The sequence below is a fragment of the Mus musculus genome, chromosome 2, assembly GCF_000001635.26.
Source record: "Mus musculus strain C57BL/6J chromosome 2, GRCm38.p6 C57BL/6J".
Taxonomy (NCBI): Eukaryota; Metazoa; Chordata; class Mammalia; order Rodentia; family Muridae; genus Mus; species Mus musculus.
In genome coordinates this window covers 140,401,901-140,425,826 of record NC_000068.7, presented here as the reverse complement: position 1 = coordinate 140,425,826, position 23,926 = coordinate 140,401,901, and the positions used below count along the sequence as shown (strand labels likewise).

Here is a 23,926-nt window from a genome sequence, read left to right as displayed (position 1 = left end):
CTTCCAATATGCTGAGCATGAGCTCCCAGTAAAGGTTGAAAGGAGCTTTACCCCAGCAGACACAGCTTAGTCTCCTGAACTCAATGAACTTTACCTACCAGTAATTCAAGTCACAAACCTGGGGGAAACAACAAATTACTTTCCCAAAACTCAGACAGGCTTCACTTCCTTCAGGGCCTTTTAGGGGAGGATCCTTCCCATCTCTCACCTTCCGGTGATTCCAAATGTCTCTTGGCTTGTGGCCATAGTACCCCATGTTCTGCCCTGTTCCTGGCTCTTCCTGTGTTTCTTACTATGACATTGGTCACTGACTTAACCAGATAATCCAAATGTTCTCCTTATCTTAGTCCTTTGGCTAAGTTAGGTCACCACAGGTTCTGGGAATCTGAACTTGAACATTATGTTTCAGGGACCAACCCACTGCCAATAACATGCTGAATATTCCATAGGGAGACATCCAGTATGCAACATGGATGCCAGAGACAGGTCAAGATGTAGTGACAGCTGTAATGAAAATGTTTCTAGAGCCTGTAAACTCCAGAAAGTGAAGTTGTATGCCTCCGCAAGTGCACAGCCTCTTCAGGTAATGATCTCAAGGAGAGGGAAGCCAACAACAGCCTTGATAGAATAAACTGTTCTTTTCTATTTATGGGCAGGTTCATTTCCGCATGGAAACAATAAAAAGACACCTTATTTTGTCTTTATAGTACTAATAAAAAACATTTAAAGTAAACTTGTTAAGCTAAACTTAAAAATCCTTTTTCAAGAAATAAGCTGGAGAAAACTGGCAATTTTATCTGAGGAAAGCTTACTAATTCAGCTAGAAAGCATTTATAAAATGGAATATTCACCTGGAGCTATTTCTGGAAAATGAAAATTCATCATACAAAAAAATCATTTGACGAGACTTTTTTTATACAAGTTTCAAGGTAGGAGGATTGCTGTCTTTGATAACTTAAATGCCTAATGGTGTGTGCACTTGTGGGAGTAGAATGGGAACGCAAGGTTAAAGTCTTTAGAACTATAAATGAACCATTTGACAGAAAAGATCTGTACAACTACCAAGGAGTAATTTGGAATCTAATCTCTGATGATAAAAATTAGAAAGAGCAATATTCAAAGATGAGTTCATTCTCTAAACAAGAGTCAAAAGCTACCTGCAAAATAATGAAAAGGTGAGCAATAAGAGTTTAATAGGCTGTTGTTATAAAGCAGATTTATAGTTAATATAATTTTAATAAATCAAATCCTTTATCCTGATTTCAGGGTAAGATATAGCTAGATACCAGAATAAAACATTTTAGCATATACAAAATTGTTTTTGCTTATTTTAACACCTTTGATGAAATGTTAAATTGCACAATAATTCTATTTGCTTGGTTTGTCATTATTGTTTCTTTTATAACACTAGGAATGTGCAAGGTCGCCTGGGCCTAGAAAGTACTCTGCCACTGAGCTACACCTACAGTCAGTATTTATTTAAAGAAAGATGAAGTAAATCTTCAATAAATCATACTAGAAATTAGTATCCTCGAGATAACATGAAAATATCTAAAACCACCAATTAATAACTTTTCAGCATTTCAAGTCCCAGGGACTAATTCAATCTAAATGGAATCTATTATTCAGCCCAGAAAATGGGCTAATAATTAAATATTACATTTAATTGGCAACTCAGCAAAGTGGGTAATTCTAATTTTTACTGCTTTTCAACAGAAAAATCTTCAGTACAAAGGAAGCTGAAGCTCTTGCTTCACTCCAGTGATCACCCTTTCTTTTCTACATCTCTGTGGCTGCAATAGTTTCATAAACCCAGTCATTTCACAGACAGGACTTTGTATTGGCTAAGAAAAGAGAGCCAAAATTGGAAGTATACTAAGGAAAGGAAAACAAAGGAAGACAAACTCCACTCAAAAATTTACAAGAAAACAACTGCGCCAGCAATGAGCTCAGTAAAGACAGTTGTTGCCAAACCTGATGAACCAAGTCCTACCCGGGAACCCAAATGGTAGAATGGTAGAGAAACCTGACTCTTTTGTCTTCTGAACCTACCCAGCATATGCACTACAGAATTTGCTGTGCTCCGAGTAATAGAAACAAAACATAAAAACGGTGACCACCTCTACCAAAACAACTACATTCCAAAACTAACTCATATTTACATCTAATTTTTATTTCAAGCTGATCAACGAATTCATTTACTAAGTTTTTAATAACTATGAAGCACTGGGCTAATGAAGGGCCACTTTAAAAGATTCCTCGGGAATCCAAAGCTCTTATCTTCCTATCACTTAAGGGCTGCAAGAATTATTTCCACAAATATCAATTCATACCAATTACTAATCATAGAGAAGAAAAAAACTAAGACAGCATATGCCCCCAAATAAGCTTTCAGAGTAATAGAAGAGAAAGTAAACATATAATTAAGATAAATACAAGTACTTTGGATAATCCTGTATGTAAAAGGCCAGTTGGGAGAGGGGAAGTTGAAGAGGTAATTATAGTAGCAGCTATACTGTGTGCCAGGTAAAGACCATAAACATGAAGTGTTCAGGATGACAATACAACAGGGTCATTTTCCAAACTTGCTAGAAGTCATCATGACAAGATGAAGTCAAGGTTCTGTGTTTTCAAAGATCTTCCCCTGTCATAAAGGTCCCTTAAATGAGTCTTTTATAGAAGAATTTTAAGGAAGAACTTTAAGTACTTCACTAACCACTAGAAGTATTTTCTGTAATTAAAATTTTATTTTAGTTATAAAATGCAATAAAACTATATTTTATGTATTTTAACATTAGTCATCTCCTCCCTCCTTGAAAATCACTTTAAAAAAATCTACTATTTTTACTGAAACCAAATAATACAAAAAAATTGAAAAGCAAATATCTTAATCTTTATTTTCCATCCTATATGTTATGAGTTTATTTAGGCTCAAATATACTCATTTTACAGAAATATGAGACTTTGAAAACAGTTATATGTGAATTAGAACATGCTTTCATCATTTATTAAGATATCATAAACATTCCTTAACCTTGACAGAAAAAGAGAGAAAGCCCATTTTCTAAGACTGAGCATACTTCACAGTGGCCATTCATTCTTCTGATGAATGGTTATTTATAGCTTGTTGCCACTATAAGCAAACATGTTTGCATAATTCGCTGGGGAAGACTAAAGCAAAGCCACACCTTTACATAGGTATGTACTCATCCTTTTGTCTGTATTAGTAAGAAGCAACCAGAAAAAGACCTCAGCACATGAGAATTTTCATTTAAGAAAACCTCTTTAAAGAAAGACACATTTTAGACAATATAAATATAGTTATGGTTTGAATATGGAATGTCCCCCATGGGCATATGAGATTGAACACCTGATCCCAAATTGGTGCCTCTGTTTTGAGAAGTTGTGAAACCTTTGGAGTTTAGGACCCAGCTGACAGATGTAGAGCCGTACGAGCAGGCTATGGGGTTTTAGGGTGGCTCTGCCAGCTGCCTCAAGGTACTACTGCCAAAGACTGTGCCCTCTGCCATGCTGGACTATAACATCTGGTTCTCCCTAATGATGGTTCTGTCAGGGATTTGGTCATGGTTCAAACTAGACAAAAACGTGTTTCTGTAAGTACTTAAAATAATAGATCGAAAAAATAAATAAAAAGACCAAAGAATGAAAAGCCAGGACTCAGAATTCATGCTAAAGTAATTAATTATAAGTACAAAGTCATAAAACTCCTTCTCTTCTGGAGAAAAGCTACCTAACATTATTATAATCATGTACTATAAAAAGTTAACACTATTTTTAAATAGCCCACACAACTCAATTTATAAGATTCTTTCCATATATTTATATTAATTTCCAAAATGTGAGATCAATTTGTCAAATTTTAGTATAAGATTAATACAAGATCAATCACTCTCTCTGGGGGAGAATAGGTTTTAAAGAGGTCAGATATAGAACACACATATTATAAAGTAGAGTGGAGGAATATTGAGGGCTAAAGGTTTAAGCAAGTATTGAGGTAAAAAAACAGAGAAGAGAGGTTGGGAGTATATTACCAAAACTAAGGACATAAAAGAAAAAGTGACTTAAGAAACCCACCACTTTGTAAGCTAATTTAAAAATGTAATTTCTTTGTAAAAAGAAATTTGGACATAGTTAACATGCATGGAAGAAGGAAAACTGAGTATGAAATGAAACTCTCAGTGCTTGATATGGAATACTTGTCTCTAAGTTACTAGACAGGAAATGGTAAAGACTGCCTCCCAAAAGCAACAGATTGCTGCCATTTCTCGTTTGCTCCCCAGAACTAGGTGGTAAGATCCTACTGCTGAAGACACAGCATACTTTGGTTACAGGACATACAGAAATCAATCTTGAATTGACCTGAAAACTTCCTTCCTGCTGACTAGCTTTCATAATGCTAGGTGCTATACAGACTGGTGGGTGAGAAATTCATCAACAGTATTACCCAGCTGTGAACCCTGCATGCCACCGTGAAAACCTTCCAGGCAAGATGTACCCACCCAGTGGTGCAGTAGTATCATGAAGGTCAGTCAAAGAACCAACCATTGTTTTGACTGAACTTGAAGCTTGCTCCAAGGAAGGAATATACTGGTACTATAAAACTGGTCAAAAGTCCGGGGCTCGGGAGGTCATATATCCTAGCAGGAAACGTAGTGTTGTTTTTATAAGAGAACATGTTGTTAACTGACTTTTAAACATTTATTATTACATCCATACATTAGTGTTACCCTCAATCTTGGTCAAAGAAGCTTCTCTGTGCAAAAGACAGGAGTGATACATAAGCTTGTAACTGGCCAAAGTGCTGGGAGTAAGTCACTAGTGAGTGTTTAGCCTTAAACGGGACATCAATATCAACATCCCCAACTCAAGGCTCGGGAAATACCACGGAAAAGAAGAAAGAAAGAAGGTGGAAGACAGGAATGGAGAGGAATATTGTGAAAAGCTATCTCTAGACGTGACATAACTGCTGCAAACATGAACTCGGTGCAGCTATGGTTACTTGCACAAGAGTAAGCCAATAGGAGTAAGCAGGAGGAAGAAGAGGACATCATCATGAAAGAAGGACAAGCTGTAGGTCCTTAGGGAAAGTGAGATGGGGAGTTGAGAATAAATATGATCAAAAAACACTGTTACATGGGTAAAATTGTCAAAGAAAAAATCAGTACAAAAGTCTCTGAAAAATCTGAAGAAAAACAGTAAGATCACATACAATAAACTCTATACTCATGAAGAAAAAATAAAATATCAATTCTTTCAAGCTGACTGTGGGTACAATTAGGGAATTGATCAAAGCATAAACAGGAATCATACTTCTTTTGAAAAGTTATTTATTGACAAAAAAATCACAATTAAGGTTAAGCACCATAAAATTTTTAAATGCAAGAGAAATACATTACAAAGGTCTAGTGATAAACACACAGACTGTATGTTTTAGGTTTTGGCAGACACTATTTTATTCATCTTGGAAGCTTTGCTGAAAAGATAGTCAGCTGCCACCATTCATGAAGGCAAAGTACTGCGCTGGATGTTTAAGACTGATGGCTACAGCCAGTAGAGAGACATAGTCTGAGATCTGAAGTCCAGTTGCCTGTCCACACTAGAAGACCTGCATTTTTCTTTAAAACTCACAAAATTCAGTCATTTTTAAGTTTAATACCTTCTCAGTTCTCAATGTTGACTCCAGGAAGGTCAGTGTTAGTTAGACACGCAACAAAACTGCATGTGTCTCCCACCCTTCTTGTCTGTTTGCCTTCAGGAAGTTCACTCTCTCGCCCACCCTTTTTTGTCTGTTTTTCTTCTTCAAAACAGACTCTTCTCAAGGAGTCTTCAATGAGTCTTTCTTGATTCAAAATGGACTGGAAAACAAGATCAGATAAAGGGCCTCTTTTCCTATTGCCCAAGCTAGAAAAAAATAAATAAATAAGAAAATTACATAAAATTCTGTTTTTTTAAAAGCTGTATTTCTTATTCTCAATGAAAACAAAGAAAAAATAAAGAAATTCTTACTAGTGTATGCTTTTATATTACGTTAGCTAATTTATGTAGACATTCATAGAGGTTGTTATAGGTATAAGTTCCAACTGCTCTAAGTTTGAAAAGCAACTTTCCCTATAACCACAAGTATTTCTTATCATCTACAAGCATAAGAGAATTACCAATGATCAGATATTAAAACTTGGAAGAGTATTTGTAGAAAAATCTCTACAAAATTCCCTGACATTTAGTCAAAAAAAAGTTTGCAATACTTTAAGATGTAATGAGACCAGTTATCATAAAAGCCATTTTCTGAACTCTGAGAACTTGAATCTCCACTACTCTAGGGAAAAATTGAGAAAGAAAGACCTAAGAAGCTGTAGTTAATTAGCCACTTAATTAAAATGCATAGCTGTGTTAAATATTGTCATGTCTGAGAAGTAAATCAGGGTGTCAAATGGTTAAGCAGCCAATTAACACAACCAAAGAAGACATAATAAAAATTCTTGCTACAAATAAGTTTTAAAGTACATATTCAAATTTTTTAAAAAACCAATATAATGACATTTCTAAACATTTTCCATTGGTTTTTGAAAGTTATTGATAGCTATTATTATCGAGTCTCCATGTTTTGTAGCAAAATGCTTCTGGTAAATCTTATTACCCATTTGCGTTTGGAATTCAAGAACTCTGATACAATTTCCTTTATTACAGAGACAGTATAAGCACTACACAAATAGGTGCTATTTTTCATAAACTTTCTACCACTCTTGGAAAAGACCACTGCTCCATTATAATACTGTGATCCATCTCCCAGATTTCCCCCACAGTACCCATGCCTTCCTTTAAAAAATAAAACAAAACTATTCTATCCAGTTAAAGCACAGCCACAAGTAAAACACACAAGAAGAAGAATACCTGTAAGACTTTCTTTCCATAACCGTCTCAGGCAAGGATCTGCAGGTGCTCTCTCCCATGACATTCTCCACCATTTCTCCAACCATTAGGGATGCATCCTGAATGATGGTGGAGGGTTCAGAAGTTTATAGTAGATGTGGCATATTGAGACCAAGGACTACATCCATCTCTTCACAAAAAGGGTGGAGACTTTCAGGTGGCCAAGGCTACCACCTTCATAACTCCATGATTTTTCTCATTACTGTTATCCTAATACTGAGCAATTCCTACCTTCAACCCAAAACAACCCACTAGAATATGCCTCAGAATCCTCACTATATAATTCTCTTGGATTTTGTTCTTCATCATTCATTATTTTAACATATATACTCTATTTCCACAAAAGATTCTAGAGATGATACTTTGTGAGCAAACAGTAGGCCGCAACTATAAATCCAGTACTCAAGAGGCTGAGACACAAGGACTGCCACAAGCCCAAGGTCAGCTACACAGTAATCTACAGGACAGCCTGTGCTACAATATAAAGCCCTGTCCCAAGGGAAAAAGATCCTTACTTTTTAGGTATTATTTACATATATACCAAGCATAAAATTCATATTCTAAAGGAAACTTATTGGTCATCCTCACAATAATACTCTAGAAAAAAAGTTACCATGTCAGAGTCTAAAAAAGATGGTTTCATAAAAGTAAAACTTTTTATGGAAAAATTACTTCATAAGGAAGCTGCAGGCTTATGATCACACGCAAGTGTTAACGTGGTTTAGATTACCACTGCTATCCGTGCGTTGTCATCCTGCTTTTTAGCCAACATAATTTTTACTTCCGTTTTTAAATAAAAGCATTCCTTACAGAACAGAATTGTGTTAAGAAAAGGAAAAATATTCCTCTTGTCTCTCCACTGGTTATTTTTTCTCAAAGGGAAGCCTTTGTTAACATTTCATGTCCTTTCTTCTTGTGATTTTAGGAACTTTCCCATAATTTCTGAACACAAGCACCATCTTATCACACTGTTTCCACATCTTGCTTCTTCACAGTATATCCTGGATTCTTTTCTTATGAATACATTATCAATAATCACTCATTTATTTTAGTTAGTATTCACATAAATTCCTTGGCCACTACTTTCTTTACTTATCTGTTCCTGTCTCTTCAAAAGACTGACGTAGTTGAATTCTATGTCCCGAGTCACTTTTATATAATTCACCTTTATTTCTACATTGATAATTCAATTTGCAGTCTTTCCTTTGAAATTTTTAACAGTCAGATCTCTGCATATTGCATCTTTCGAAAAACCATGATTGTCTTGGGCAGCGGTAGTCCACACCTTTAATTTCACTTGGGAAGCAGGGGCAGATGGATCTCTGTGAGCTTGAAGCCTGCCTGGTCTACAGAGAGAATTACAGGAAAGCCAAGGCTATACAGAAAAACACTATCTTGAAAAACCAAACCCAAACCAAAAACTTGACTATTTTATCCTATCAATATTGGGAAAACAACATTAATGTCTATGTATTGTTCCTTTTTTTTTTTTTTTTTTTGCCTAGTTAACATTCTATTTTGTATTGTTAGCTTTCTGGTATAAATTTTCCCCTTAGTTAATTTTACATTTTAGATTATTTGTTTTCTAGTGACCCATGTTAGCCAAAACTATTAAGAATGTTCTAGAACTATCTAACTAGATTTCTCCCATAATATATATATATATATTGTCAAAAGGCTTGTTACAGGTTTAAGTTCCAACTCAGTCCACTCATGAACAATCTTTAACACATGACAGAAGCTCCAGATCCGTCATCTGAACAACCTTACTCTGCAGATATTCCTGGTAACACTGTACAAAGGATGATAGCAGAGGCTCCAGTATACTTTTAAAATCCGTTAATCTGATGAGCACCTCAGTTGACTCTTTGAGTCTATTAAAAACAAAAATGAAGTTTTGTTTCAGTGACTGTTATTATTGTTGATTTGGTTTATTTTTATTTCTAATTTTCATTCCTTTTTATGTATTTTCCCATTTTAAAATTCTTTTTATTTTGAGGATGTTAGTTCAAAGCCTAGTGCATGCCTGGTGAACATCTACCTCCAGGTTAGACCCAACACCCCACCTCAGGTTTAGTTTATCTGTGGGTATGGAATATTTTAATACTTGAGAGTACAAACGTGCCTGGGGGCATGTGTACACCTTAAGAGTAGACCCCTGGACTCTAGTAACCACAAAGAGAGGTTTTCTCTGTTCTTCTCATTCACCCTTATTTGCATCATCAAGGGATTTTCTCAAAACAGGTGGCACTAATGGCATCTTCTTTTACAACTCAGTGCTGTTCTTGCTACTCGTGCCTCTCTGCCTTGTTTGAATCCATACAGCTCAGAAAGCCTTGAGCTAACTACCCATTTTTCTGCCTAAGCCCCGCAAGTGCCACAACTACAACTGCGGGCCACCAGGCCTTGCCTTGGCCCTCAAACACGTTTAGTTCTCTCACACAGACATGGAGAGGCTGGATGGACAAGTCATTCATTTTTCTTTACCACAAGTCTCCTCGGATTTTCAACAAGTACCTTCTGGAAGTCTGTACACATGAATTCTTTGCATTTCACACTACACAGCATAGTCTTCCTTCCCTCCAACCCACTCCATTCACTGTAGCACAAGCTTCACTAAAGCATCTGTAATCTCATTCCTCGTCGTCATTTTTCTTCCATGCTTACCATTTCATTAAAAGTACTTTCTTTTACATTGACTAAACCTTAAATTAAAAGTGCACGCGCTTGAGATTTTTGCTTTTTCCAATACTGTTAAGTATTAAGTAACTCCTTTTTTTGGTAAAGAGCTCTTTACTCTGATTCATTTCATTTTACTTAATATTTTCAAATAATATACTTATTTATGTGTATCTGGTATTGTAGCTCATAGCCCCTTTGAAGAAGTATAGCTTTATCTTCACAGTTGACAAAGTTCTGCTATACACAGAACTCTAGGATCATCTTGGAATTTACTGAAATTTTCCCAGCATATCAAAAAAACAAATGATACTCAGATTTATTTTTAGTTCGATCTTTTTCACTTTTCTTGGAAACTTAATTTTTCTTTGTTGGTAGTCCTTGAAATTAAAGGTTTGAATTTACCAGAAGTTTTCTTCAATGTGCCTTATTTGAAGGTTTCTTTCACATCAAGAAAGTTTCATAAAATAATAAAATTTTAGTCACTACTGTTTTGGTTACACATACTATATTTACTCCCAGAATTCCTGCTTCTCGCCTAATAATTCAACATTATCTACTCTATTTAAACTATGCTTATATCATGTTTAACTATTTTTACCACTTTCTACAAGAAAATTCAGTTTGACGGTCAATGTCACTTTTTACTTTCTCCTTTTGCTACAGGTAGAACTCAAGGCCCTAGTTCATGAGAGGTAAGCAATCTTCAAATGAGTTACATCTCCAGCCTTACACTATTTAAAAAACAAAAACAAAATGTATTATAAAGCAGCTGAAATACACAAAGTATAAAGTTTTACTTAATAAACAGCTATGCATTCACTGCTGTGCATAAGGAAAATTTTAATCTGGATAACAGAAAAATGCTATCCTTTTCCTCCTGAAGAAAACAGTTTGATGTTATCATGATGTTGAATTTATGTGTTTGTGTGTGTGTGTGTGTGTGTGTGTGTGTGTGTGTGTGTGTGTGTGTGTAAAACAGTATTGCTTTGCATTTTTATGCTTCATACATATCTGAGTTTGTCAATTGTGGTTGTTGTTGTTGTTGTTATACTGCCAAGAGATACAGCCCAGTTTTGCCTTGCCAGGCACCCTATCTTGAAAGGCATTTCCAGCTCCAACTAACATGTTTCTTTAAGACAGTGTCTTCAAACCACAGCTCACAATCCATCAATAAAGTCACAACAGTGCTTGAGGATTTCAAACCAAAAAGGTGAAAAAGGAGTGGTGGGAAGTGAAATGAGAAAGTGAAAAAATGAGAAGCCACAATGCTGGGTCTACAGATAGGAAGTATGTGTTCTGTTCTGTCAAAGTCTGTCTAAAAAATAAAAATAAAAAAACAATGATAAGGTGTGTGATGTGTAGATAGGCAAATAGATAGACAGGTGAGTCATTTCCCTAAAACTGCTTTATTGCTAATATGAATAAAATTCTCAATGGTCCTACAACCAAGTAAATCCTTAAAAACAAACAAACAAACAAACAAAAACACCCAAAGATAGACTGCCCATCCAGAAAAGTCAAGTTTACAGTATTTTACAAACGAACCTGTCAAGAAAAAAATACCATTTCTTAGTTCTTCTTTCCCACTGTTCCAATCAACACCAATCAATGTTGGAAAGAACTGCCTGGTTTAATGTATTTAATCATTTAGTGAACAGAGTAAAACAGAACGCTGGTCTGCACTAAGTTGCCTTTGAATAGACCCCCAAATGTTTTGATCACTAAGAGATACTGCTCTGTTATACCAACAGTGGTCAGAAAGGGAACAGCATGAAATATAAGGTTAGGTTAGCCTAAAATAAACATCTCACAGTCAATTCAGGAACCTTCTACAACTTTGTCAATCAGAAAAATGCTATCCTTTTCCTCCTGAAGAAAACAGTTTGATGTTATCATGATGTTGAATTTATGTGTTTGTGTGTGTGTGTGTGTGTGTGTGTGTGTGTGTTGCTTTTACTAAACCTGACTGATTTTCATCCAGAACCCCTCAGAATATATATTTCCTGATGAAAGAAAGTGCACTTTCAGGAGTCAGTTCCATGTGAGATAAGTTAATTTTCTAAAATTGTTATTTTGTTGTTCTAAAATCAGATACATAACTTCAAATAAATGTTCCAAAATGTTGCTTTGAACCCTTAAAAACAGCTAGTCATGCATCTTACCTACATATTGTCATTTTCCAAAATAGACACTATGATTTGCTAAAATGTACTCTAAGAATTTTTAGTAAGCAGTATTTTTATTAGGCTAGCTAGGCACCATTAGAGGAAAAAAAAATTCCCAAAACATTAAAATATAAAATCTTGAGCCATCAGGTGTTGTACCACATGCTTTTAATTTATAGTCAGGAGGCAAAGGCAATTGCATCTCCATGAGATCAAGATTAGTCTGTCTACACCATAAGTTCCAGGCTAGTCAGAGCTACCTAATAGAACCATCTTTAATACATACATACATACATACATACATACATACATACATACGCACGCACACACATAGAGAGATAGAGTATCTATCACACACACTTAATTTTAAATTTTGATTGAAATTTATTATATATTTCTAATGCAAAGCTTTATTTTAAAGCACATGAAGACTTCTGATGGGGGCAGGTGCTACAACACAATTAGGGCAATTATTGTTGCTACTGGAGTTGCATTAACAGTTTTCCTTGCTTTTGTGATAATTTAGTTATCATTTCGGATGACCTAATAAGTCAACTGCAAACTCTCAGCTTTCAGACAATTTATTTAATCATCATTTGTAAAAAGGATATTAAAAGGTATTAGTAGTTTGCTGAAGACAATACAAAAATACCAGGAAACCACAACATTAAATCTTGAAGAACGTGTATAAATGGTTTAGAAAAAAACCCTCAGCTAGAAATAGAATACATTTTTAAGTAGTTTTGTATCACCAATTCTCTCAACTCCACAAAACAATATTCTGTGGGAAAATAAACAACTTTGTGGGAAAAAAAATCACTGAGATAAACTGGACTCTGAATGCCAAGTCATTTGAGGAGTGAGCACCTTAACCAGTTTATTTCAGTTGTTGCCAAGTATGTTCAAAGAAAATGTGATAAAACAAATACCTCAATAAATCCAAAAGTGTTGACTATACTCAAAGAGGAAGTTTTGGTTTTTATATTTATTGGAACTGATAATTTTTGAATAATGCAGAATAGTTTAATTAACAATGCTAATTTTTCCTTCTTTACTGTAATACAGAGCAATAGTGCACTCTGCTGCTGTTTTCAACAGAATATGATTGTTTAAGAAGCCATGTGAGTGGTGATGTTATGTAATTGCTATTTAAAAAGTTGTTTTCTGTTTTGCTCTCTTCTTGAACATATGACTACACCATAACTTTCAGACTTCTACTAATGAAATACGACCATATGACTTGATATTTGATCCAAGATGTGACTGAAACCCACATGCACCACTAGCAAGCAGATCCACACCTCTAAATGACATCAATATGTTCCTAGAAACACATGATCTACTAAAACTTGGGGGCCAAAAAATGAAGGGTGACAACTACATTTTTACTACAAATGGCACAGAAAAACATTTGACCAAATCCAATTGTCTTTCACATCATAAACACACTCAATAAACCAGGAGTAAAATGAAAGTGTCATAAACATAACAGAAATATTCAAAAGTTCAGAAAATTAACATAAGAGAAACATAAAAATCCAAATAACATCACATTTTCAATAATGAAAAAAAATGAAAGCATTTCTCCTAAAATCAGAATACAGTGATGTCTCTTTCATTACTTTTCATTAACATAGTACTAAAAGTTTTAGCCAGAATAAGTTCACCAGATAATGAAATGAAAGACATCCAAAGTAGAAAAGAAGAAAATTCTCTCTGTTCATAGTGATTATATACAGAGATATTTAAAACATGATCATTAGCTTGAATTCAGGACAGCTGTAGGATATAAAACTACATACAAATATTAGTTACATTTATAAAAATAACCATACACAAGAAAAGTATTAAAATAATTCCATTTATAATAACCTTTAAAAGAATGGAGGTAGTTAACTAAGGGGAAGAAAGATTCTACATAGAACACTAAAATAATTTATTTTAAAAATTAAAAATAATATAACTAAGCAGAAAGACATATGAAAGACAAAATATGGCAAAAATAATATTACTACCCAAAGTGATGTACACCTTCAATGCAATCTCTGTCAATATCCTGAAGGTGTTTCTGTAAAGAGAAACAATCCCCAAAACTCACACGGAATTTCAGTAAATATTAAATACATCTAATCATGACCAAAAAAAGGAACAAAGCAAAAGATTCACATGTCATGATTTCAAAACTTTCTACAAAGCTACACTAATCAAAGAAGTGTGCTTTTGGCATTAGTCCAAACTTATAGACCAGTGGGACATTTTAAAAGTGATTTTCTCAAATGGTACCATGGCTTAACCAAAAGTAAAAGATACTAGAAAACTGGATATTTACATGCAGAATAAAATTCGACTTTATACCATACTTAAAAAGTAACTCAAAGGCCCATCAAAACCTAAATGTAAGACAGAAACCCATAAAACCTGGTGGAGAAAAAAAAGGACATTTTCATGATACTTTTTAGACACTAAAACCAAGATTCTGAAACACATGCAGCAATGTGGATGAATCTATGGTGTGTTAAGTGTAACAGGCCAGAAAAAATGACAAATACTATATAATTCTATTCACATCAGATATCCAGAACTAACAAAACCAGAAACAGAATATATACTAGAAAATAGCAGTAGCTGGGTGAGAAGGACAAACTAGTAGTTTTTTTTTTCTCCCCAAGCACACATTTTCTATTCAGAAAGGTGAAAGGTTCTCTGTAAACGGATACTAGGAATGGTTACATACATTGTAAATTCACTTAAAATCATTAAATGCTACACTCAAGGGAACTTCAATGGGAATCTTGCACTATGCAACCAGCAGTGTTGAAAAATAATAAAATGATAAATTTTGCACTCTGGAAATCAGTTTGGTGGTTCCTCAGAAAATTGGACAAATTATCTATCACCTGAAGACCCACTAATGCCAGTCCTGGGCATATACCCAGAAAGTGCTCCAACTTGTAATAAGCACACATGCTCCACTATGTTCATAGCAACCTTGTTTATAATAGCCAGAAGCTGGAAAGAACCCAGATGTCCCTCAACAGAGGAATGGATACAGAAAATGTGGTACATCTACACAATGGAGTACTACTCAGCTATTAAAAAGAATGAATTTATGAAATTCCTAGGCAAATGGATGGACCTGGAGGGCATTATCCTGAGTGAGGTAACCCAATCACAAAAGAACACACTTGATATGTACTCACTGATAAGTGGATATTAGCCCAGAAGCTCAGAATACCCAAGATACAATTCACAGAAAAATTAAATAGTTCAAAATCTTACAAGAGTAGCCTGGAAAGCTGGCAACCTCCCCCATCCCTGAATGCACACACTTCATGTTCATATTCATATTTTCTCTCTCTCTCTCTCTCTCTCTCTCTCTCTCTCTCTCTCTCTCTCTCTCTCTCTCTCTCTCTCTCCTGAACACACACACAAACATCACACACATACACACACACACTATCACACACAGCCAATTAATCCTAGAATGAATGGATGGGTTAGAAAACTGAAGGATACAGAGATAAATAAGAAGTGGGTGTTTATCAGACACAGGAAAAATGTGGAAGAAGAGATGTGTCCCAAGAAAATGAGGAAATGAGTTACTTTAATGTGAAGCAGAAGCGTACAGAACCCTCACGGCCTATAAATCATTACATGCATGGTCACAAAATCATCCTTATCACATTCAAGTTTCTTTGCATACTTCTCAGTCTAAAACCCTTCTATATTTTGTCCATGCATGCACTTGGCTACTTATTTTAAACTGCGCTTGTTATTTATACTGTTACATCAATAATCCAAAGCCTTGTAAATCAAACACATAAGTATGGAAATAAGCTGCACTTCAGTTCTTCTTTCAGTACTTACAGGAAAAATTCAGCAATTCAATTTTGTATAGAAGATAGTCATGAAATTCATGGATTTTAAATAAATAAATCGGGCATGGAGCACAGGTTTTGAAGACTCACAACGGAAGACTACTGGAACAGGATGTTTGTTTTCTTTCTACAAAATTCTGCAGAATGGTACCACCAACCTGTACCAATCTCTGGGTATTTGTTTGCACAGAGCAACTAATATTTAAACATTTACTGTAAAATTCATTTAGTGAGTAAAATACAAATAATAGAATGATGTGTGTGTGTGTGTGTGTGTGTATGTATGTATGTATGTATGAAGAACTTTTCATCTTAAATCCATAATTCTAAGTTGTCCTTAAAGAAATGTTTAAAATAAGATTTAATATTACTGGTTTAGTTTCTACATTTTAACATGCTTAATACAAGAACAATTTATTACTTGGTGAACTACATCTGCAGTACACAGTAAATGTTATTTATATGTTGTTAAAATCATCTAGAAAATATTTAAAATAAAGCAGAAGAAATGCAGAAACATATCACGATTTATGAATTCCTAAGGAACTTTATTTTCTTTATCTTCTCCACTTCACAAGTCAAATAACCATACCTCACAATGTTTGATTCAGTGAGTGCTCAAGTCTCCACAAGAATATTACTGCACAGAAATCTCAGTGTTTTCAGATACAGTTACCATTTATTTTCAAAATATTTAGAAGCTATTTAAAGTGACTCAAGAACTAAATTCTGTCTGTAATCATAGCTGGCTTTGAAGCAAGTTAATTCTGCAAAGGACTTTAAAAGGGTGTAGTATTAAAGTAACTTCCTACAATAACCAATAATGCCAAAATAAATACATCTGGAACAGAAACATGTTAAAAGTATTATGATTTAACATCTTAAAAATCCATGCAATGGGCTCAACTTATATATTTTTCTTCAACTTAAACTCTGTTACCATTTAGATTTACAGAAGCTGAAGTTGTAATAATATGAAATACTACAAAATAACAATATACAATGCACCTAACCTATGAATTTGTATATAAAAGTTAAGAAACATCTTTATCATTGTTATATAACATTTGAAACTTAATAGAAGCAACTTGTATTACAAAGATGCAAAATATTTATCATCATTTAAAATAATCTGGTTTATTCAAATAAAAAATAAGATTAGGAGTGAGAGGTAAATAGGGTAAGGCAGTGTGTAGGATAAAGATTAATTAGATTGACCTTTAAAAGAAAATTTAGGATGGGCAAAACAGCTGGAGAGCAAAGATGAAAAACTGCTAGGGTCCAACAGGTTTTAGAGCTTGTTAAATCTATGAAAGATTATAATTTAAAAAGAAACAGATGAGGGGCCAAGGATGAAAGAAAGAAGAAAAGACATAGGAATAGGAAGGGGGATGTGAAACTTTCCAAAAGTGAGCACAGAAATACTTTGTTGGGGGAGGAGTAGTTCAACTCCAAGACTTTAAAGGTGACAATAATTATGCAAGTAAGATGATCAGTGCTTCATCCCACTACTGGACCCCAGTACTAAAGCACAGTAGACTCAAGAAACACAAAGGAAGAAGGCCAGCTGTAACCATCTAGAGAACACCGAAAGCAAAGGCTGGAAGAACAAAGCTTGTTAGCACTCAGAACTGGTTTTGCTTTATTTTAAATATATATATATATATATATTATATATATAATATTATTTTTGTTTGTTTGTTTTTGAGACATTTCACTGTGTAGTGCTGGTTGGCCTACAACTCATTTTGCCAATCAGGCTGGCCTTGAATTCACAGGTACCACTTGCCTCTGCCTCTCCCTCCTAATAGCCTGGGTTAAATCAACCTGTTTTAACACCATTTTTCCAACTACTTGGTCATCTTCAGCTATATCCAACATTTGATAACATAATATAGTTGATACTATTAAAGTCTGAAACATTATTTCATTTTTTAAAACTTTTTGTGTATGGGTGGGTACACATGCATGTGTGGCGTTCATGCATGTTTGCTTGCATGCAGGTGCATGTGTTTGGAGATGCACATACACATATGCAAGTAGAGGCTCAACATTGACATTGGGAGCCTTCCTCTATTCCTCTCCACTTTATTTACTGAAACAAGGACTCTCAATTAAATCCAGAACTTGCTGATTAGCTAACCTAGTCAGTTTGCCCTAGGAATCCCCTGCACCTCCCTCCCAAACACTGGAATTGCAGCCAGCCACCATAACTTTTGGGTGGCTTCTGGAGATCCGAATTCTGGGTCCTCACACATGCTATAGCAAGAACTTTATCCACCATCTCCATCCGCCATCTCCACCACCACTCCAGCCCCAGCTTCTATCTTTATAGTTATTTAGTTAAAAACGAAAGTCATTCTTCCTCTTCTTCCGGGTTCCTTGAGCCCTTGGGAGAGGGAGTTGATGGACACATCTCATTGTTTTGTGGATGGGTTTTCAAGGTCTCTCACTCTCTGCATAATATCTGGCTGTGAGTCTCTGTATTTGTTCCCATCTGCTGCAGGCAGAAGTTTCTCTGTTGACAGCTGAGCAAGGCACTGATCCGGAGTATAAGAGAATGCCGTTAGGAATCATTAGAAATCAATTAGGAATTGGTTTTGGTTTTTGTTTGTTTTGTAGAACAGAAAGAGTGTAAGAGCCAGAGGGATGGAGGACACCAAGAAAAGCCCTCTAAATATGATCTAAGCACATTATGAACTCAGAGACTAAGGCAGCATGCACAGGGTTAGTAGCAGGTCCTTTGTATACATATTATGGCTTCCAGTTTAGTGTTTGAAGGGGCTTCTGGATGTGCAAAGCAGTGGATCCCTGATTCTTGTACTTCTCTTGGGGTCCTTTCCTTCTCTTTATTTGTTTTGCCTGACTCCAATCTGTTAGTTTTTGTTTTAGTTTATTATATCTTATTTTACTACCATCCCTTTGAAGCCTGTCTGTTTTCTAATGAGAGACAGAGAGAGACTGAATCCAGATAAGAAGGGAGGTGGGAAGGAACTGGGAAAAGTAGAGGGAAGGGAGATTGTAATCAGGACACACTATGTGAGGGAAAAATCTATTTTCAATAAAAAGGGGAAAATAAAAACAAAAACAAATTATTGCACGTCATACATACATACCCTCATCCTTCTCCATGTACTGTTCTGTAGAACAGTATTTACATTCTAATTTCCTCAGTCTTTATAATTAATAAACATAGTGACACCCAAAAGTAGTTATTATAAGCCTACTAAAATAAAAGTATTGTATTATATACTACTATTGAAAGATGATTAAAATACACTTAAAGAAAATATAAATCCTGGAGATGGGATCTTTGCAGTAACTGAAATGGGTTAGTGGCATGAGGATATAAACTTAAATACATACACATTCATATATAAAATTACCAAAAATATATATTTAAAAATAAAATAAAATCTCATATACAAATGAAAAAGATATGGTTTTGATGATTTCTAAACATGACTTTTCAGCTTGGTACACAAGTCATTCACTGACCAGGATTTTAAATCCCACTCAAAGTAAAAAGAGGAAAAACTCAGCAGCTAGGGCTTAATTTTTCCTCCCTCTCTCTCTCTCTCTCTCTCTCTCTCTCTCTCTCTCTCTCTCTGTCTGTCTCTTTAAAAGAAAAAAATGGGAGAAAAGCTCTCACACCATTGTCTAGATACACCTCTAACTTAAAACCCCCGTTTCAGCCTCCCAAGTAGGTGGGACAAGCATACCATATCTGATATGTCATCACTTCCCACAGAAATAACTTTTAAGAGTAGAAATTAGTTCAAATGAAAGGAGAATCAATAATACTGAACTTTTGCAACCATACTAATTTTAATATGGAAGAAACTAAAGATTATAAATGTGCTTCAACTCTATAATCAAACTATACATGCCAAAACATTTTCATTTACCTCAAAAAAATGGCTCAGTAATTCAGACTTACAAACTGCACACCTTAGAATTTTAGAGTAAGGTGTCTTCTAAATGGCCTATATATCAGATTTGAATGTAAGCATATATAAGATAAAAAATGTAAAGTTTTCTTCTAACCAAACCATTTTTAAAGAATATTTTATGATATTTGAATAAAATAATTATAAAGATTTGTTATTCTTTTTTTCAATTGCTCTTCAAACATCTAAAATAATGACTCATAGACTAGAGGTGTAGCTCAGTTGGTAGAGTTTTCTGGCATTATAGAAGCCCTCTCTCATCTCCAGCACCACATATAGTAGGTGTGGTGGTACAGACCTACAGTTACAGCACTTAGTTGGTGAAGGCAAGGGAATCAGAAATTCAAGGTCACCATTGGCTATAGAGTAAATTCAAGGTCCTCCTAGGACACATAATGATAACGCACAGAAGAATAAAATCTAGTTAACACTATTTTTCAACCACTAACGAAATAAATGACCTAAGTAAGCAGCAATCATCAACGGCTGCTATCAGCAGCTTACAGGGGACTTTACACCAGATGTGAGCCCAGTGACCAATACTGTCACCAAGGGAAGGGGGTCACATACCATCAACTCTGTGATCTGATGCATGAAAAGGCACAATGATATAAAATTATTTTTTCAAAAAAGCATTAACCTACATTTGAATTGTCCTTTAGGACAGCAGTTCTCAACCTGTAGGTCACCACTGTTTTAGGTGTCAAATGACCTTTTCACAGGAATTGTCTAAGAGAATCTGCATGTAAGATATTTACATTATGATTCATAACAGTAGCAAAATTATAGTAACGAAGTAACAACAAAAGTAATTTTATGCTTGGAGTCACCACACCATGAAGTGTATTGAAGGACTGCAGCATTCGGAAGGTTGCGAAGCACTGCTCTAGAGTTTAACTACAACAAGCAGTTGAAGAACAAGAGAAGAACAAGTGCAGGAAATTACAGTGATTCAGCTGCATGGGGTAAAGAGGAAAACTCACACAATACAAAAAAAAGCTCCAGTGTATCCAAAATATATATTATAATCAGGAAGAAAAGGAACTAAAGAAAGATTAAAATTAACTAAGATTAAATAGAGTGTATTGACCTTGTTAAGGTCTTTTTAACATTTTTAATTTTATTGAATTTTATTTATGAGCCAGTGTGATAGAGAGAGAGGTCTGAGTATGTTTTGGCATGTGCAGGTTCCTTCACAGGCCAGAAGAGGCCACCATGTCCCCTGGAGCTAAAATTGCAAGAGGTTTGAGGATCTCTAGTTCTCTGAAAGAACAAGCACTCTTAAATTGCTGAACCATGTCTTCAGCACCTTTTGTTTGGATATTTATTCAGGTAAACCAGCAATACAAAAATCCAAGCCCTTTATAAAACAATGGTTATGGTAGTAAAATGGGAATGGACCCCCAATTGGATCATATGCTTAAAGACTTGAGCTCCTGATGGTGGAATATTTAGCAAGAATTAGAAGGTGTGGCCTTGTTGGAAAAGGTGCATTACTAGGGATGGGCTTTGAGATTACACTGAGTTAGCACTTTTGAATGCATGCTCTCTCTTTCCCTTTCTCCCCCCTCTCCCTCTTTTTTTATTTTCTCCCTCCCTCCCCCTCCTTTTGGCCTCCACAGGTACCTATGCATGCATACACACACACCTCTCCCCTCCTATCTTGCTCTGCTTCGTGCTTATGGATCAGATAAAGGCTCTCGACCACTGCTCCAGCACCATGCCTGCCTGCATGCATGCATGTATGCATGCCTGCCTGCTGTCATGCTCCCCACCATGATGATCATGGACTCTAAATCTTGCTAAGATGCTTTGTCACAGCAACAGAAAAGTAACTAAGATGACGGGAAAATGAACACACTAATTGGATATTTATATTAATGAATTGCTAATTTTCTATGATGGTATCTTTTAAACATGTGTATACAAGCATATTTATATACACTATGGATAAAACTATATAATATACATAAATTGTCTCAAAATAGCCTGAGAAGTTTGCATATATATTCATACACATTTAAAGAGAGGTTCACTTTATTGTCCCATTAAACCATCCATACTTCTTAGCAATAAAGACTTTTCTAAAGTATTTTATTAGTATATATAAATTATAAAGATTTTTATTTTTAAATAATGTTTTTATTAAATCTCTGAGACTTTTTTACAATGCACTTTAATCAGGTTGGTTCCCCAGCTTCTCCCTGATTCACACCCCTGCTTACCCAATTCTGGTTTCCTTCTCTCTTTCAAATCCATCCAATCCAGTTTGTACTAGCCAATTATTAGTAGGTGTGGGGCCTTCCTTGGAGTGTGGTCAATACCCAGGAGTGACACCATTAAAGAAAACTATCTTTCTCAGCAGCTATCAAAAGCCAGTAATTCCTCAGCTAGGGACAGGAAGTCACACACACTTCCATGCTGGAATTGTATCTAGCTTGAGCTTGCTCAGTTCTTATGCATGCTGACACAATCACTAGAAGTTCATATGTGCAGCTGCCCACTGTGTCTAATTACACACAATAAATTTTACTATGACATTTCATGCATGTACATAATGATCATATTCACCAGTTAACTAAATATCTTTTAAAGCAGTAAAATAGTAAATCTGACTAATATTCTACTATGACTTAGTACTAAAGAGATGAAAAGAACAAAGTATGTATGAAGAATGTGTAAAATATGTACAATGTAAAAAATTATCAAACATCACTTATATAATAAAGCTATTACATTGCAAAGATGAGGTCAGCTACCAGTTTTCAGGTCACAAAAAGACAACGGCAAATAACATTTCAGATGTCACATGTAAATGATAAAGCACTGCTTAATAAAAATACAATTCAGGTCACATCACCCAACTCCCCACGGAATGCCTTCAGGTTCAAAATAGCTTAACAGAAAAAATAATGCATAAAATAACTGAATCACTTATAAATTATAAGTTCATATTTGGCACACAGAATTAAATATACAGTGTCATGTAAAGGAAAGACATCAGGAGTTGTTCAGTGTGTATTTTCTAACTAAGCAGACATATTTTAGAATTTTATATTCCTGAATACACCAAACTACTTAGTTCTGACAAAATTCTACCACACCCAGTTACTTGTTGACTGAATCTTTAAACAGAAGTAGCCAGGGCCAGTGGAATGGCTCAGCAGATAAAGATGCTCAACTATATTCCCAAAACACACATAGTGGAAGTGAGGAGCTGACTCCTGTAAGATGTTCTTTGACCTGTATATGTGGGCTATGATACTAATATACTAATGTATCTCACCCCCACACACACCCATATGCCTATACATATACAATAGATAAATAGATAAGTGCACACACGTGCACAACTACATAAATAAATAAATAAATATTAAATGAAATAAAGAACAGAAGTAGCCAACAACAAAACAAAGTTCCTAAATAGAAGAAAGTGGTTCCAACATGCACAGCAGCATGAGTATCAACTACTGATCTTTGAAATATTCCAGCAACACCAAGACTGTAACTGCATTCCAAGAGAACCAATTTGCTAAAAGGAACATCATGTACCATATCTTTAGATAACTGACCATCTATAACAGTGACCAAGAAGGTAATTGGATGAAGGAAAAGAGAAAGACCAAAGGGAGGTTTGCTAGGCATGGAGCTAAGTATTCACTTCCAGTTGCTGATAATAATAAGAAAGAAATAACTGAGCCCCAAACAAGAAGCAGAAATGCTCTTTTCCTGATTTCTGCCCTGTACTCTTGCATTAGATAGCACTAGCTCCTCTTTCACTGTCTTCAATTCAATGAGACAACTGCTAAAACACCTTGCCTTTATTGAAAACAATAAACAGAAAGTCAGCTGTGAACATGCTAAGCATCTGGCTCTAGGAGTCCACTAACCCTTGAGGTGAAGTCACCCCCCTACCTACCCACTAAAAAGATCTTTCCACTTTCAGCCTAACAAGCTTTGCCTTTGCTGTTGCTGCAGTTATTTTAAGTAGAGTGAGGCTATCCAGCCTAGGCTGGCCTTGCAGTCACTAGGCACCCAAGCTGTCGAAATGGTAGTAATGCTCCTGCCTCAGCTGCACACGTCACCATGTCTGTTCTACCTTTCAAGAGAGTGTCTGAAACACAACCCTAACTACATTCTTTTTACAAACACCAAAGCTTAAGTCAGCTGTTTTTCTCCACAGATTTGCTCCACACTTAGTTTTCATTTTCTGATCTGTATCCTGCATGCTGCCACCAGTCTAAGGGCACAATCTGTAAAGTGAATTGTTCAAATCCACTTCCTTAATTCCCTTGCT

The 23,926-nt window shown here is 35.3% G+C and overlaps 1 protein-coding gene across 12 annotated transcripts in view; it reads right to left on the bottom strand.

Annotated features, from left to right (window-relative positions):
- The window catches only part of Macrod2 (mono-ADP ribosylhydrolase 2), a 1,997,664-nt gene that overhangs the window by 1,967,140 nt on the left and 6,598 nt on the right, over positions 1 to 23,926 (bottom strand). Inside the window, exons 3-4 of one of the 12 annotated variants that reach the window (NM_028387.1) lie at positions 6,913 to 7,010; positions 2,873 to 5,922 (exon numbers count right to left, since the gene is read on the bottom strand). The exons of the other annotated variants lie outside the window; for them this stretch is intronic. Coding sequence (NP_082663.1) covers positions 5,682 to 5,922; positions 6,913 to 7,010 — 339 coding nt within the window. The 3' untranslated portion in view covers positions 2,873 to 5,681. Of the gene's footprint in view, positions 1 to 2,872; positions 5,923 to 6,912; positions 7,011 to 23,926 lie in introns of those variants that run through there. 12 annotated transcript variants of the gene reach the window in all.